Genomic DNA, 17,054 nt, shown 5'->3' on the forward strand with positions numbered 1-17,054 from the left:
GCTGTGCTCTTCTCATTCAAAGCCGTCTCAATAACTGGTACATATTTGTGTGTTCTCTTTCTTCCCTCGCTACTTACCGATTAATATGTGCTCCTTTCTTTTCAATAGATTTACCATATCAATCTTAGATAATCGTATGCAACTAGAAAGCTGAAATTTAGAAGGGTTTTCACGCACAACTCATCTCTCTAATTCTAATTTATTTGAATTAGATTTAGACTTCGGAGGCTGCTTGAAATTTTCTTTTCATCATAATTCATTCTATAGTTTCCTGATTACTCTTTTGCATTCTTGCATAAGCATATAGTCTGCTATTGTGTTTTCTTTATCATATAATTAAGAACTCGTTGTATGTTAACATTGTTCCATTAAATATTGGCAAGTTATTTGTTTAGTTGCCTGCCACTAGAGTAATTCATTCCATAGCTGAGAAAAGGTTAGTTAAATGCATTAGTAACTGATGTCTGGGATTTTTTAAATATATTTTGGTAAATTTATGATCCCAACAGATATGAAAGTTTTTTTTATTTTTTTTATCTTCTTTTTCCCCCTCTCTTCTGATGTTGTTAAACAAAGGTAACATTTCTGTCTGTGCCTTAATGCAGGAATGGAGTCACAACAAAGTTTCGATGACACTGCTATCTATTGTCCTCAAGTGAAGGTTGATCTGATTCCTGTAAAGAACCAAGAATTTCATACACTAGAAGACGTTGAGACATTTTACAAAAGCTATGCAAAAGAATCAGGGTTTGATGTCAAAAGTTTTACTAGCGAGAAGAAGAATGGTGTGATTGTAAGAAAGGCGTATGTGTGCTCTAAACAAGGAACATCAAAGGTAACAGGAAAGAAAAGAAATAGGAATCAAACAAGAGTAAATTGCAAGGCAAGAATAGTAGTTGTAAGACGTGCTACGATCGGCAAATATGTTGTCACTATTTTTGATGAGGGTCGCAGCCATCCTTTAACTACCCCACGAAGAAAACATCTGACAAAGATCCATCGTGAGGTTTCATCGATTCATAAATCATTAACGAAACAACTGACTGCAGTCAATGTGCCAACATGTACACAATTTGACTTTCTTGGAGTGCATTCAGGAGGAGTAGAAAACATTGGGTGCTTGCAACAAGATATTTATAACTACAAAATGGATTGTCGCAAAGAGGTGAAGGGGCATGATGGAGATATGTTGCATGAGTACTTCCTGTTGGAGAAAGAAAAAGATCCTTCATTAATTTTCAAAATAGAGGCTGATAACGAGAACAGGATCACACATATCTTTTGGGCTGATGCAATTTCTAGACGATCTTACAAGTTTTATGGTGATGTTGTAATATTTGACACAACTTACAATACCAATATGTATTCGTTGATCTTTGCACCTTTGGTGGGAGTAAATAATCATGGGCAGACAATAATTTTGGCTTGTGCATTCTTAAGCAATGAGACAACTGATTCTTTTGTTTGGTTCTTTAAAGAATTTTTAGATGCAATGCCAGGTGATGCTCCGAGGATGATTATTACTGATCAAGATCCAGCAATGACGAAAGCTATCTCTGAAGTACTCCCACAGACATTTCACAGGTATTGTAGTTGGCATATTCTAAATAAATTCTCTGAAAAAATAGACCCAGGAAAATATACTCGTTATTATGATGAATTTCAATATTGCATATGGAATTCAGAAAATAGAGATGAGTTTGATGCAAGGTGGACATCAATTGTTGTGAGTAGTGGTTTAAGTGATAATGGATGGTTAAAGACTATGTATGATATTCGGTCAACATGGGTGCCTGCATATGTAAATCATATCTTTTCAGCTGGGATGTCAAGTAGTCATGGGTTTTAACCTTGGTTAAGAGAGATGAGTTATGGTCCATTAGATTTAAGTAAATTGATCCAAGGGCTACGAAAGGAGCCTCGTACTTTAATTTCAGAGCGAGGCATAGCTCTGGATAGGATCTGTATATATATATATATATATATATATATATATATATATATATATATGGGCCAGTTCGAGAGCGGACGTCCGCAACCCAGAAAAAGTGCGGACGTCGCTCCTCCGGCCTCGATCGAGCGGCGACGGCGCGGCGCGACTTGCCGGAGGGACGCTGGGGGTCGTGCGGAGGGGTATGCGGTCTGGTGGAGTCACCGGCGACGGTTATGCGGTGCTGCACAGAACCTGCAACTGCAGGTGAGGTGGCTGCCCAGAAACCGGCAAGCCCGACCTCCTCCGACCTCGAACGCCGCCCAGAAGAGGTCTGGGACGCCTACGGCCTCCCTCCTGCCAGCCCCGCGCCGCCGCCGCCGCCGCCTGGAAGCCGCTGCTGCATTGACGTCCGCACTTTAGCGAAAGTGCGGACGTCCGCTCCTGATCGGGCCTCTATATATATATATAACACTTTGCTCAGGTGCGGATATCCGCAACTAAGAAAAAAGGTACGGATTTCCAGTTTTAACTAACTTTTCGATCATATTTTCACATCTTAACCGTTCAGTTTTTAGGCTCTAATGTATAGATCACCTCTGCAAAATTTCAGCCAAATTGGTGATCGTTAAGGCATCCAAAATTGCGATTTACACGAACGAACTGAATCCATCGAACCGGAACCGTTCGTGTACATTGTTGTAAATTGCAGTTTTGGATGCCTTAACGATCACCAATTTTGCTGAAATTTTGCAGAGGTAATCTATACATTAGGACCTAAAAACTGAACGGTTAAGATGTGAAAATATGATCGAAAAGTTGGTCAAAACCTAAAATCCGTACCTAAGAAAAACTGCGGACGTCCGCAGTGGAGAAGAGCTGTGTGTGTGTGTGTGTGTGTGTATATATATATATATATATATATATATATATATACAGATCCTATCCAGAGCGAGGCCTCGCTTTGAAATTTCAGAGCGAGGTTAGAGTTTAGGGTCACTTTTTGGTCGCATATCCACATCTCAACAGTTGAGTTTCTAGGTACCAATGTATAGATCGTCTCTGCGAAATTTCAGCCAAATTGATGGTCTTTAAGGTATCTAACTCGCTTAAACCAATGGACGAACTGAATCTGTCCAACCTGAACCGTACTAGCTTTAAGGCAGTTAGCAATGCCTTAACGACCATCAATTTGGCTGAAATTTTGCAGAAATGATCTATACATTAGTACCTAGAAACTGAACGGTTGAGATGTGGATATGCGACCAAAAAGTGACCCTAAACTTTAACCTCGCTCTGAAATTTCAAAGCGAGGCCTCGTTCTGGATAGGATCTGTATATCAGGAAGGTATGTTGTTGCAATATATGTGTTGATAGTTGGTCATTGGCAGGCTTTTGATAACACTTACAAAATTGGTTCGAGTTCAAGTATGAAGACAGAATTGAGCAAGTACTTGGATGAAGCAAGGCTAGAAAGAAAGCAAGAGTTGGATGTATTTTCTTGGTGGAAAATGGAGCAAATCCGATATCCTATTATTTTTCATCTAGCTCGTGATGTGCTCACAATTCCCATTTCTACCGTTGCATCTGAATCGGCCTTTAGCATTGGCGGGAGAGTTTTAGATCAATACCGCAGCTCACTGTTGCCTGACACAGTTCAAGCTCTGCTTTGTACTCGAGATTGGATTTTTGGTAACAAAGGTAAGCTCAAAACAATTTGGTTCTATTCTCACTTTATCAATCTTTATGTTATTCTAATATTTTTCTTTTTTGTTTGTTTGTATTTTAGAAAAAGAGCGTGCTGAATTGGATGATCTTACTGAAGACGTATTTGATTTGACATTGCAAGATAGATCTAGAGAATGAGAAAGCCGCAATTAAGATGACTTAGACGTATTTTATTTAGTACATTAAATATGTATTTCGAACCTATTTCAATCTTTGCATCTACTATTATCATTGATGCTATTTCATCACTTATTTAATTATATCTACTAGCTTAGCTCAACCAACATATGTATCTATTAATTGATCTGAATATTTTTTTTTTTTTTTTTTTGAAAAAAAAAAAAAAAAAAAACCCCACCCCATTCCCACCCTTGATGGGGCTCGAACTCCTGACCTCTTATGTATCTATTAATTGATCTGAATATATTTCTCTAATAGTTGATCAAAAAATGAATCGAAAAATTACATAAGTCTTAACGAATTTTAATGGATTTGGGAAAAAAAAAATTATATACATAAGTGGTTCTAGTTGCTTAAAAAAAAAAAAAAAAAAAAAATCTGTTAACTGGTTTTTAACGGGTTCCAACGGATAACCCGCAAACCTGCTGGGTTTAGCCCGCGAAACCCGTTAACTTAACGGGTTTTTACCAGGTCAGCCCGTTAAAAACCCGGCCCGTTAAGAACCCGCACCGTACCCGCACTATACCCGCACGTTGCTAGGCCTACTCCTATGGCTTCCAATCTGCAAAAGCTCGATCAACATCAAGAAGAAAATTATGGATGCAGTTGAAGATGTTATTCAATGGCTTGATGAGAATGAGAACCAACTCGCTGATCAATTGTAAAGAGTATGAGATGGAGAGCTCTGAAGCTGCAAGGTTGGTTAGGGATAAGGACGGCTTTCTGATCGAGGAGATCAAGTCTCTACTGAAACTTATTTGTTGCAACACATATGTTGTTTTCCAACCAAGGGAAATGCAACAGAGTAGCTTATAGTCTTGCCAAGTTCGTCTTGAATGTGAATGAAATTTTGTATTGTATTGAATATGGGCCAGAAGGGCCTATGGAATTGATGAATATCGATTCCGATGTTTGTAACTTTTCCCCTAAATGGTTACTTTGTTGATAAAAAAAAAATAATAATACTACGAGGAGAAGATAAAAAAAGCTTGAAAATCTCTGCAATGGAAGATATACTCCTCTTGCCTTCATATTGGGCTGGGCTTGGCTCTCCTTGATGGACTTTTTTTCTGCACTGGTGGGACTGTTTTGCTTCTTTCTTACGAAAATCTCTCAAACTCGGGGCCTTTCAAACAACCCTTGGCTTCTGCGAAGCTTCGCGCTCTCTCTTCTTCAATAGTATGCAAAAGACCCTGGACCTACGTCTCTTGACTCGCTGAAACCCTCCACACTACTCCAAAATATTCACACAAGCTCATCTCATCAAAGTACCAAAACCTAATACAAACATCTCCGCATACACTTTGCATTGTATGGATCATTCTTACTAGCCAGCTATATATGATTCATCCTAGCTCGGTCACAGTTTTAAGGGCGAAACATGTGTCCTCCGGGCTCCGGCCGTTTCCAAGAGGACGCTTCAGACCTTCCCGCCGGAGAGGCACACTAACCTCGTACGCCGGCTGGGAGCCCTCATCTCCGTCCCCGGGAGGCTCTGGAAGGCTCCGGAGACCGGCCCGGAGAACTCCCAGTACCTTTTGACGAAGCTGCTTCTGAATGTGACGATAGAGATCGAGGAGCTTGGGGCCTGTACACGTGGTGATGTTTCCGGAGAACACGGTCAGTGATTTGATAAAGTCCGCCGTAGAAGGAGAAGAGAAGGCCTTTGGTGAAGGAGACTGATCCGCACCGTTTCGAGCTTCACTACTCACAATTCAGTCTGGAGAGTAAGTAGTCATGTCACAAGAAATTAAGATTCGTCGTTCATGAACTTGAAAGTTCAATATTTGGCCATATTAATTTCTTGGAAATTCTTATATTTTGTTATTTTCTTTAAATGTTAGCCTGTTTGTAGTGACAGTTTTTAATGAAAGATTTTGGGTTATAATTACAGGTCTGAAGGAAGATCAGAAGTTGATAAAGTTGGGGTCTAGAAATTTTTTCTTGTGCTCAAAGGCATCAGATTCAGATGCCCTTTTATCTAGCTCTGTCGTCAATCCTTCGAATTGCTCAAAGGAAGCAAAGAAGGAAATCAATTCTCCATTTCCATTGATAAAGTTAATGGATTTCTTGCTGTAATTGCTCTTCCGTTAAGTTCATATATATATGTCATGTATATGTATGTATGTTTGTTTCTACAAAGAAATATAAGATCGATGCTGTCGATCTATTGTGAATCAATGCTGATCGAGCATGACTAACCCAAGAGAAATTCCATCATATGTAGCGTTTGTTTCTAAAAATTTAATTCTTAAAAAAAAAATTATAGTAATTTAAGTTTTATGAACAAAACTATACAAGTATAATTTTCTACTTTCAAACAATCTCATACTCAATTTCAACTTTCACAAATATTACAAGCATACCTCAAAGATCTTTTAAGCTTGAGATTCAACTTGTTTTCTTTAACCATCCTAATGTCTCGTTCGATCGAGTTTGACATTATATTGTCGAGTGAAAACTCATAGTCGACAAGAATACAAACTTGAGTTGTATCGACCAATTTACATCCGTATTTGATTAGGTTCTTGCTTCCTCAATGGGCAAGGCTTGGATGCCTTTTTATGGGCCTTGCCCTTTCATCCCCTGTATCAAATTCTCAATTTCGAGTTTTATTGGGCAAGTGGGAAGATTTTTCTGCGCTCTGTAAATATAAAAAAAAATAGGAGAAAAACAAAGTAGAGGAATTATACTCATCCTCGGGCCACCGCATTGGCTTGACTCTGCCGTCTTCGAGTCTCCTCCGACCATCGATATCAAAAAGAAAGAGTCTTCTCCGATCGTTTTCGTGTATCCGCAGCCAGACCCGGCCGCGCGCCTCTTTCAGGCCATCTCATCATCCATACTGGGTTATAAATTCGCAAACAGAGATTGAGTTAGTAGCAAGTAAAAGAGACAGATTGAGCATAAATGGGGGATCTTTACGTTTGGCTAATTTCCTTCTTCTTCCTCATAGCCCTTCTTGCTCTAGTTGTTTTCCAGGTGGGTCAATCCCCAAAACTCGTTTGGAATTTTTATCTCAATTTATTATGAGTTTATTGGCAATTTCAGTTATTAAATCAGAAAAGGATATCACTTCTTGCATACTAGAAGTAGTTTTAGTCTAGAGGGATCTATCTGTATGTGGTAAAGTATGTGTTTTTGGTGGGTGATCGCTTTTGTGTTGGTGATAAAATCAAGTACTTTTATGGCAAATGTTAATAGAAGCACATAGGTTTAGTAGCTTAATTTTGTCTGAATAATCATATGTCATCCTGTAATCTCGCTTTTGAGTATGGTGATATGTGTGTTTGTGTTTTGGCATTCAGTCATGGCAGTTTTTCTTGAATATAGATTGAAATTGGTTTCCACCCAGCATTAGGTTGAAGCCGAAACCAAGTACCGTCAAGAAGGGGTGTTATTGAAAGAATTTCCGAGAATCTACCAAAACAGTATAAATATGGAGATAAAACTTTTTCAAAAGAAAATGAAGACATCTTTGATTTAATTTCATAACCTTGTGTCAAACATGAGACCTTATTCAGTGGCTGTTACGTTTTACCCAGGGAGCAGCAATTTAGGATTTTCTTATGTCGCCTCGACTTTTCTTCAGTTTTATTAAACTTGGATTGGCAAACCCCATGCTGTCAACTTGTATTGTGCTTGTTGAACACCAATTCATCTTGTATTAGGTGATGGTAGTGCTAATGATACCATGAGAAATCGTTTTAATGTTGAAATTGCTGTTGAAACGCCGGCGGGGAGGCCTCATCTCCGTCCCCGGGAGGCTCTGGAAGGCTCCGGAGACCGGCCCGGAGAACTCCCAGTACCTTTTGACGAAGCTGCTTCTGAATGTGACGATAGAGAGGAGCTTGGGGCCTGTACACGTGGTGATGTTGCCGGAGAACACGGTCAGTGATTTGATAAAGTCCGCCGTAGAAATATACGTGAAGGAGAAGAGAAGGCCTTTGGTGAAGGAGACTGATCCGCACCGTTTCGAGCTTCATGCACTACTCACAATTCAGTCTGGAGAGTAAGTAATGATGTCACAAGAAATTAAGATTCATCGTTCATGAACTTGAAAGTAAGTAATCATCTACGCCGAAGTCTGAACCACCTCCTGTGTTGAGAGAAGTCCCTGTGTTCATCTTCTCCGGCATCAAAACAAAATTCCAAACACCCAGTAACAATGCCTGGTTCATTTTTCTTGGGGCTTTTCATCACAACTACAATAACCCCCTCAGGTACTCCGCGTTCACTCTCTCGTTCTCTGCCTCTTCACTTTCCTGAACTCTCTTTATGGTGATTACATGTCTGAAGGCTCTCCCTCTTTGATCAATCTCATGCCTTGTAAGTATTTCTGGGTTGTTTAAAAACCTTTTCCTTTCATCTTGGCCGGTTGCTTCAAATTTCTAGGACATTGATTTCAGGTTTCAATTTTCAAATTTTTGCAGGTGCATGTAAATTTTCTGGTCATGTCAATCATGTTATGCATTTTACTCTCTGGTCAGTTTGGTTTTGGGCTTAAGTAGGTTTCAGCTTAGGTATGTAGATGTTCCAACATTCAAAAAATCAACCTGCATAGGGTGCTGGCAGTAACTTTAGAAGGGTTACTCCCCAAAAAATTGTGTCTGATTGTTGTCCCTCTCCCCCCATGGTCCATTTCCTTCCCATTAGTTGCTTTTCATGGGATATATGTATCAATCAACAAAAATGATTTGAAAAACAAGTTGTGGCTACTTCTTTCTAGTTAGTGAATGCTAAGATTGCAAAATTGAAGATGAGACTAGTTTAGCCCAAGTTAAATCAGAAATCATATTGTACAATATGGCCAGCATTTCTGTGCAATAGAAATCGGCAAATGTGATAATATCTGCAGAGGAAGGTATAAACAATTGAACTGTAGTCCTTCAGTAACTGAGAAAGTTAAAGTATCTGGTTCTAATCATTATGCTTATGATGTACAAATTTAGGGTGACATATCGAAATACTATTACTTAACGGACAGAGCTACACAAAGTTACACCCATACGTCCACTGATCTTCTGTTTGAACTTTTTCTTTCTGGTTGGTTAATAATTGTTTTAAGCTTTTAGGAATGTTGTGATATATATTTATCTGACACTCCAGTTATAAATAGTGCATACAGGTCCCTCTTTCACGCTTCCTAATTTTTCATCAGACTCATACTTTAGCTTCTGTCTGCATTGCGTTTAGTCTCCTGGCTATATGAATGCTTCAGTTTTCCCTAAACTCATAGTTTTAATTTCCAACTCACTTTTATTCGTCTATTAGATGATATATAAGCGTACGAAGAAATTTAGACTGCTAGTATTTACATTAGTCTAATTTCAATGGGCATAATCGTTAATCAGGTTTCATCTATTTCTAAACGAGCATTCAGATTTTCGGCAGACTAATTCATATATACCAGTGGAATATATGATTTTATTTACCTGTGGAATTGTGACGCCAGCTGATGAAAACAAAGGTGTCATGGCTGGGGTTTAAAGATTAATGTTCGTAGCTATATATAACTATTAAATTGAGTAAAATGAGCAACAGATTGTATAGTACTGTATTAGTTGATCTTATACTTGTATGAGGTTATTGTATCATTATTGATTCCTATATACTTTGGTTCATTTGCATCTCTGTTTCAGATTGTACAGCTCTGACAAATTTCATAAACAAATAATATTTCAGAAACTTCAATAATCTTTTTTTTGGAATAGTTTCCGAAACTTTTTTTTACCACGGAAAAGTGGATTTCTTAGAATTACATCCCATATTTCCATCTGAGTCAGATATTGGTTCTGCCACTGAGGATGCTGATGTAGGACGAGATTTTAGCCAATTTCAACAAAGAATCTCGAAAAGAAAGAAGCGTCTTCACATCAAGAAGAATAATTTGAATATTGAAAACTGGTATTCAAATAGACTTCTTAATGATGGAATTAATCATAAATTACTATTTTGGATATATCGGGATTCTCAAACAAAATCTTGGTTGGGATTCCAATTATATATTTACGTAATATTCTTTAGTATCTAGGATTTTATTTCTGATTTTTATTTAATGAGGTTTAATTAGGTTTTCTAGTTTTAGTCTATAATAAATTATTCTTTTTGTTGTGAAGACGCTTCTTTCTTTTCGAGATTCTTTGTTGAAATTGGCTAAAATCTCGTCCTACATCAGATGCAGTATCTAAAATTTTCCTTGCTATTTCGTAAATCCTGTTATGGAGCTTTCCACATTACAGAATGTTGGGCCAGGGGCTTCGATCTTCAAGTCCAGGGCAGTGGTCAGGCTCCGAACACAGTCAAATGTCTGTTGGCGAATGATGTATGAGGGAGGTTTGGTGAACCCAAGACCTCAGCAGATATGCACCTTAAAGTAGTGAGTGTCTGTTGTTCTCTCTAGAGATGTGCTTCTCTTAATTAAGCTACTTTTATTTCGGTTTTTGATTGGATATGCTTTTCTACTTTCATTTTCAAGGTAAGAAATTTAGTTCTGATGAAAATGTGGTTGCATGTGCTTTATGAATAATAAGTTGGAATGGCTATTAAGACATTATTGGTTTTATTATGCATCTGCAAAACATGACATATTACCTAAAGAAACTCTGTGAGAACAAGAGTTTCTTCATTGCCAAGTTTTGTTGAGTTTGGCCTCATCCAATTATATAGCTTAGAGCTCAATTATAGTAACTGGTTTGGTATCGATCAAGTCATGCCCTATGCTTGCTACTCTAATTTAAATTTTTTAGATATATGATCCAAGCCATTTGTTTGATGTTTCTGATTTATAAGTCTTGCATGATTCCCTATCTTTGGGCATTGGACATATTGCTTTGTGTAGTAATTGTCTGCCTTTCCTATATTTATACTATATGAACTTTCTCGGATGGTTTTAACTACTGTTCCTTGTTATTTGCATTGTTGGCAGCGTTATGGGGGAAAGCTCTCTGAGAAGGGCTCCTCTGTAGATGAACCAGAGTCTGCTAGTGTCAGCAGGGGTGCTGGTGTATTTCGTTTACGCATGTCAGGTTAACGTGGGAAGCCTTTTGGATGGCAGTGGTTATGGATCTTAGATGGATTGCCTCTCCCCGATTAATATAACACGTGAGTTTTTTTTTTAACCCTTTGCTGCTTTGCAGAGTTGAGCATTGCACTTGTTGGTTAAGTTAACTTTTTTTCCTTCTCCGTTACAGCACATTTTGTTGAAGGGGACAAAAGAAACAGATGAACAGAATTACCTTCCATGGATAATAGTAAATGGTGTTGCAGAAGGTGAGATGCCAAAAGTACATATTTAATTCCTTCTTGACAATATACTTGGTTATTTAATAACTGCAAGATCTCTATCTTATTAGGAAATTATACTTCCGTCTCAATTTAATTGGTTAGTTTGTGGTCCAAGTTCTATGTCTTTGTGACATGTTATTTGTACTTGGGATGATTCTATTGTGTCTGAAATAGTCAAGTTCGTAAACAGTATTATGTAGCTCGTACAAACGCGTTGATTCCTTTGATTTCTTTTTCAAGGATAATGGATAAGCTAATCAATCTTAACTTTCAAATTTCTATTTGCTCTGAATATCACAAGCCTTACCATTATTTTCTTCTGAAGTAGAGCAGAATTTTGCTTCTGGCTCCGTAGTGATTGATAGTGTCTGGCAATAAAGTCGGCACTGTCACGACTCAACCTGGATGTTATGGGCTTGGTGTTTTGCATTTGCATGAAGCTTTTAAAGATAGGTACGTTGACCATAAGAGGCCAGAATGATTTAAAGGTTGAGGCGATAGGACCAGATTGGTGGCTGCCTGAATGGATTTCCCCTTGCAGCTGCTTCAGGTTCTAGAATTGCCCTTTTAGGTGTTTTGCATTTGCATGAAGCTTTTAAAGATAGGTACGTTGACCATAAGAGGCCAGAATGATTTAAAGGTTGAGGCGATAGGACCAGATTGGTGGCTGCCTGAATGGATTTCCCGTTGCAGCTGCTTCAGGTTCTAGAATTGCCCTTTTAGGTTTTGTCGACGAATTCTTGATATCTGCAGCCAGTTGCATCAAAGTGTTGACTTGTAGTTTCCCTTATATAACTTGGACGACAGTATCTCCAAATGGATCTACAATTCTTAGTGAAGTGACCCGTTGTGATATATTCATGAGCTAAGTATCCCGTTGCAGCACTTGTTTCCAGAGTGCAGAAGACATTGTCATCAGCAAGCAGCTTAGGAAGACCTGAGTCCGAAATCAATGGCTATAAATTGCTGACCGATATCGATGAGAACCTTTTGTACAAATATGTTTTGGTGAATCATGGCAGGTTTGTGTTCATCATTGCTGTGCGAGTATCCAATACCTGGTTGCAAAAGATAGCTGGGTTCTTTCTTTTGTTCTTCTAACTTTCTTTATAGAGGTCATTTTTTTTTGGTCTGGTTCTCTATAGAGATCATGGAATGATAATAACATGGATCTCTAGCTGACTTCGCAAATTCATCTTTTTATGTTATTCTGTTGCCCCCCCCCCCCCCCCCCCCCCTCTTTCTTTGGTGTTAGTTCTGGCTTTTGATGGACGGTATGTCTTTTGTAAAAAGTTGGATTGCCTGCGCATATAAAGGCAACAGTCTAAGCAAGATAGGTCTTTCTCTTTTTCATCTAGTGAGGATAACAATTGTAAACCCTCAAGCATGAAGCAAAGAAACACTTCGGCTCATCGTATAGGCCAAACTCCTTTGCTGTGTGATATCGTCCTAGTTTGATGGTATAGATTATGTTTCCAATCCTAATAGACATATTGACTTGTCACCAATTCCTCTCTTTTTCATTTAGTCCACAAAAAATAATAATAATAATAATTGTTTGTTTCAAGGACGTTGCTTTGATTCCTAATGTCAATCAGATTCCTTTGTTTGGTGAAAAAGTATTCCTTTTGCTATATGGAGACCCAAACGGAATCATCAATTTAATATCTATATATAGTGGAGTAAATCACATTCATCGATTACGTGAATTTTTTTTGCCTTTGTACACGTACTCGAATAAATGTCAATGGCTGTGGCGGCAAAAGGCGAAGGTCCAGCGATCGGAATCGATCTTGGAACAACTTACTCATGCGTTGGCGTTTGGCAACACGGGCGCGTTGAAATCATAACCAATGATCAGGGCAACAGAATAACACCGTCATATGTTGCTTTTACAAACACTGGGCGTTTAATTGGTGATGCCGCCAAGAACCAAGTTTCAACGAACCCCTTCAACACTGTTTTTGGTAAGTTCTTCATATTTTCTATCATAAATATAATATGGTAGTTTCATTAGTGTGATGTTGAATCGTTTGATGTACATTATTGTTCTTCATACTTGTTACTTATATTAACTTTTTATGTTTTTCTTTAGATGCAAAGCGCTTGATTGGAAGAAGATTTAGTGATGTAAATGTCAAAAATGACATGAAATTATGGCCTTTTGAGGTTCGTGGAGTCGGGGACAAACCTATGATTATGATCAATTATAAGAATGAAAAAAAGCAGTTTGCCGCTGAGGAGATATCTGCAATGGTTCTCAATAAGATGCGTGAAATAGCAGAGGCCTACATCGGATCAACGGTAAAGAATGTCGTTATCACTGTCCCAGCATACTTTAATGACTTACAACGTCAGGCTACAAAGGATGCCGGTGTAATTGCAGGAATGAATGTTATTCGTATTATCAACGAGCCAACAGCTGCAGCCATTGCCTACGGTCTTGATAGAGAAGGCACCAATATTGCTGGAAAAAACGTTCTTATTTTTGATCTTGGTGGTGGTACTTTTGATGTTTCCCTTCTTAAGATTGAAGAAGGTATTTTTGAGGTGAAAGCTATAGCTGGTGATACTCATCTTGGGGGTGAAGATTTTGATAATAGAATGGTGAACTATTTTGTACAAGAGTTTCGAAAGAAGCACGAAAAGGACATTAGTAATAACCCCACAGCACTAAGAAGATTGAGAACATCTTGTGAGAGAGCAAAGAGAACTCTTTCTTCCACTACGCAAACCACCATTGAGATTGATTCTTTATTCGAAGGTATTGACTTTCACTCGACTATAACGAGAGCAAAATTTGAAGAGATCAACTTGGATCTATTTTCCAAATGTATGGAGCCTGTGAAACAATGTTTGAGAGATGCTAAAATGGACAAGAGCATTGTTGATGATGTTGTTCTTGTTGGTGGATCTACAAGAATTCCCAAGGTACAACAGCTATTGCAAGACTTATTTGATGGCAAGGAGCTTTGCAAAAGTATCAATCCTGATGAAGCAGTTGCATATGGTGCCTCCATTCAAGCTGTAATTTTGAACGGTGAAGAAAATATCGAGAAGGTTCAGGACTTGCTCTTGTTGGATGTCACTCCCTTTTCCCTTGGTGCAGAGCGTTTTGATGGAGAGATGAAGGTTGTCGTCCCAAGAAACACTACCATCCCCACTAAGAAAGAAAAAGATGTGACAAATGTCGAAGCGGGACAAGTATGCATGGAGTTTAAAGTGTACGAGGGTGAAAGCAGAGTAGCTAAAGATAACAGATTGCTGGGTATATTTGAGCTCAAAGGCATCCGTCCTGGCCCAAGGGAAACAGCTCAGGTCACCCTTTGCTTTGAGATTGATGCCAACGGTATTATGGTTGTCTCTGCCAAGGATAAATCAACGCGGAAAAGGAGCCAGATTACACTCACCAATAACCACAAAGGCAGGCTATCACAGGAAGAAATTGAGAAGATGATAAAGGAGGCAGAGAGGTACAAGTTAGAGGATCGGGAGAATAAGAAGAAAATGGAGGCTAAGCTTGCATTGAAAGATTATGCATCTAACACGATGGACACAGTTTCTAACATACCAAATTTGAACGAAGTGGACAAGACAAAAATTGTAGATGCAGTTGAAACGGTTATGCGATGGCTTGATAAGAATGAGAACAAACTTGCTGAATGTGAAAATTATGAGAATGAGATGAGAAAACTTGAAAACCTCTGCAATTCCATGTGGCCTAAGATGAACTAGGATGCTGGCCGTACTAGAATTCGCTAAGAAGTAAGAAAGGAGTTGTTTATTTTTTGCTGCAGTAGATCTCAATCATTACTTATCTATTTAGTCTTGAATAGTATGTAGCTCAAATGCCCAACTGTAGAGTTTGGTTTTGATTTTTATTTTCGATCTGAGTGACATGAATGAATTTGGTCTCAAAATATTTTCCAATCAAACATATTTATTTGTATGAGATGGATGTGCCTCTCTCTTATTATACTGGAATTCTTGGTATATATCCCTGCTGCCCCTATTATGTCAATTGCTATTACTACCACTTTTTAGGGTCGGCATCTTCTTCATCAAAACCACGAAGTTCTGAAGCTACTGGCTATCTCATGAGTCTGTATCGCACCACTTGGAACCAGAACTTGAGGAAGGAGAATCACCGAGACTATTCGATGAAACCCAATCGTCCCATCGGGTTGATCGATTTTGAGCCCTTGATCTTACTCTGAATAAGAAGAAGAAGTATCACCCAGACACAGAGGAAGTTTTGATGTTAGTCACAATCCAAGTTTGAGGCTTTTTTTTTTTTTTTTTTTGCTGCCTTTCGTGGATGCATGTTACCTTCTTCCAAACCAAGTTGTGGTGTTGTTCCTTAAACTCCAAAACCCAAAAGAAAAAGGGAAAGAAAAAAAAAATCTCTTACCAATGAGGTATTCTAAAATACCTCTGTTTTGTAAAGGGTGTGTACATAAACTAATGCTCCTTGTCAAAGTTCAGTGAACTCACTAATTTAGAAATGCTTGTAATGAAGCATTAGTGATGATGAATTACATATACGTGATAGATTACTGATCGCTGATCATATTCTACTCCTCATATTCCAATGCTAGTTATGCTGTAATGCAATTGGAGTCGACTTCTTTTTCTTTCTTGTTCATGGAAACATTTTTTTTTCCCTTATTCTTAGGTCAGTATATGTACAGCATCAATCTGAAATTTCACATCATAGTATAAAGGTTATACGGTTTGATGTGGCTGTGTATTCGAACAAGTTGGTTTCATTGTTAAATAGACACAATGGTTAGACCAAGTGGCCCTGCACCTTCATAGGATCTTCCTTTTCTTTTTTTTCCCTTCCAACCATTTTGGTGTCTCTAACTTACCTTATGCAAGCAAGTATGCTTCTTCCCCAACCAAGTATTTCTTTACAATTTTCAATTGCGGCTTTTGAATTGAAATGCTGCAATTGGTAAAGGCATGAACTTATGTAAAGGGTATTATCTGCATACAAATGCCCCATTCTCTGTCCACTTGTGCTGAGTATTCAGCATTCTTCTCATTTATATCTTGATTTCTTGAGAGGAAAAGTTATCATGTTAATCATTTAGGGTTTGAATTTCTTTTTAGAAATCTGTCATTTTGTTTCTGAACTTACAGGAGATTACATTATCAGCCTTGATACCTTTTGTTTCTGCATATTTGTAAGGGTTTTGGTTTAATCCATCTTCTTCTTTGGAGCTTCTTTCTTCTGTGAACCAATTATTGGTTTTGCTGTTTTCAACTCCAGGAGCGTCTTGAGGCAGCTGCTATTGCCAAAAACTGCACCTGTTGGATATCTGGTGATTTCAATATATATAAGGAGGCTTCAACTACTTCTGATGGATTTAAATGTTCACAAAGTGAGCTGGAGATGTAAGTTTCCTGTTTTTAGATTATCTTTCGTGTACAGTTAGTGCTTGACAGAGGAAAAAAACAAAGAAAAAAGAAAATAGCATGGCCAATTAGGTTTTCTGATAGGCAACTGAATCAAAGAAGAAAATTTAAAAGGAAAAAAAAAAAAACTGAATCATGAATTCGTCATAACTTGCAGTCATTACTTGATGCCATCAAAAATTTTGGAAATGATCGAATTGAATTAGTAACCAGGTGGAGATCCATATTAGCAGATTATGCAAGGTTTACTTCCATGCTTTCAGTACTCATAGTAAGATTCTGGAGTCAAATTTACTGTTTCCTCTCGGTTACTGGAAGTTGGATGTCTACCTTACCTTAGGACTTCACCTTTTAATAACAGATCATGGGGCATGTCTGAAAGAAAAATGCATTTATCTAGAGGCTATACTCGAGTCTTGGTTCTGTGATAGAAGCTGCCAAGAGGAATGTTATAATTCTAATTTTTCACCTTAAAGTGGATCAGTAGGTTTCAGGAAATGAAGAGATG

General features: G+C 38.2%; 2 protein-coding genes across 9 annotated transcripts; both read left to right on the forward strand.

The window, feature by feature from the left end:
- The first annotated feature begins 607 nt into the window (after positions 1-607).
- On the forward strand, positions 608-1,849 carry LOC133744846 (protein FAR1-RELATED SEQUENCE 5-like). Its single transcript, XM_062172878.1, has one exon. It carries the CDS (start codon positions 608-610, stop codon positions 1,847-1,849), a length of 1,242 nt encoding a protein of 413 aa, XP_062028862.1.
- Positions 1,850-6,268: 4,419 nt separating this feature from the next.
- Positions 6,269-16,419, forward strand: LOC133742392 (heat shock cognate 70 kDa protein 2-like). Of its 8 annotated transcripts, none has more exons than XR_009862539.1 (3): positions 6,313-6,820; positions 10,767-10,942; positions 11,032-11,400. XR_009862539.1 is itself a non-coding variant. In XM_062170050.1 (3 exons), exon 3 carries the CDS (start codon positions 13,274-13,276, stop codon positions 14,858-14,860), a length of 1,587 nt encoding a protein of 528 aa, XP_062026034.1. In that variant the 5' UTR covers positions 11,034-11,110; positions 12,892-13,092; positions 13,221-13,273; the 3' UTR covers positions 14,861-15,077. The 8 variants fall into 8 exon arrangements, 2 of the variants coding, with proteins under 2 accessions (XP_062026034.1, XP_062026033.1); XR_009862543.1 differs by lacking the exon at positions 6,313-6,820 and adding an exon at positions 16,401-16,419 and having other exon boundaries at positions 10,224-10,942; positions 11,032-11,110; XR_009862544.1 differs by lacking the exon at positions 6,313-6,820 and adding an exon at positions 15,170-16,382 and having other exon boundaries at positions 10,224-10,942; positions 11,032-11,110.
- Positions 16,420-17,054: the final 635 nt, after the last annotated feature.

The sequence above is a fragment of the Rosa rugosa genome, chromosome 4, assembly GCF_958449725.1.
Source record: "Rosa rugosa chromosome 4, drRosRugo1.1, whole genome shotgun sequence".
In the NCBI taxonomy this organism is placed as follows: domain Eukaryota; kingdom Viridiplantae; phylum Streptophyta; class Magnoliopsida; order Rosales; family Rosaceae; genus Rosa; species Rosa rugosa.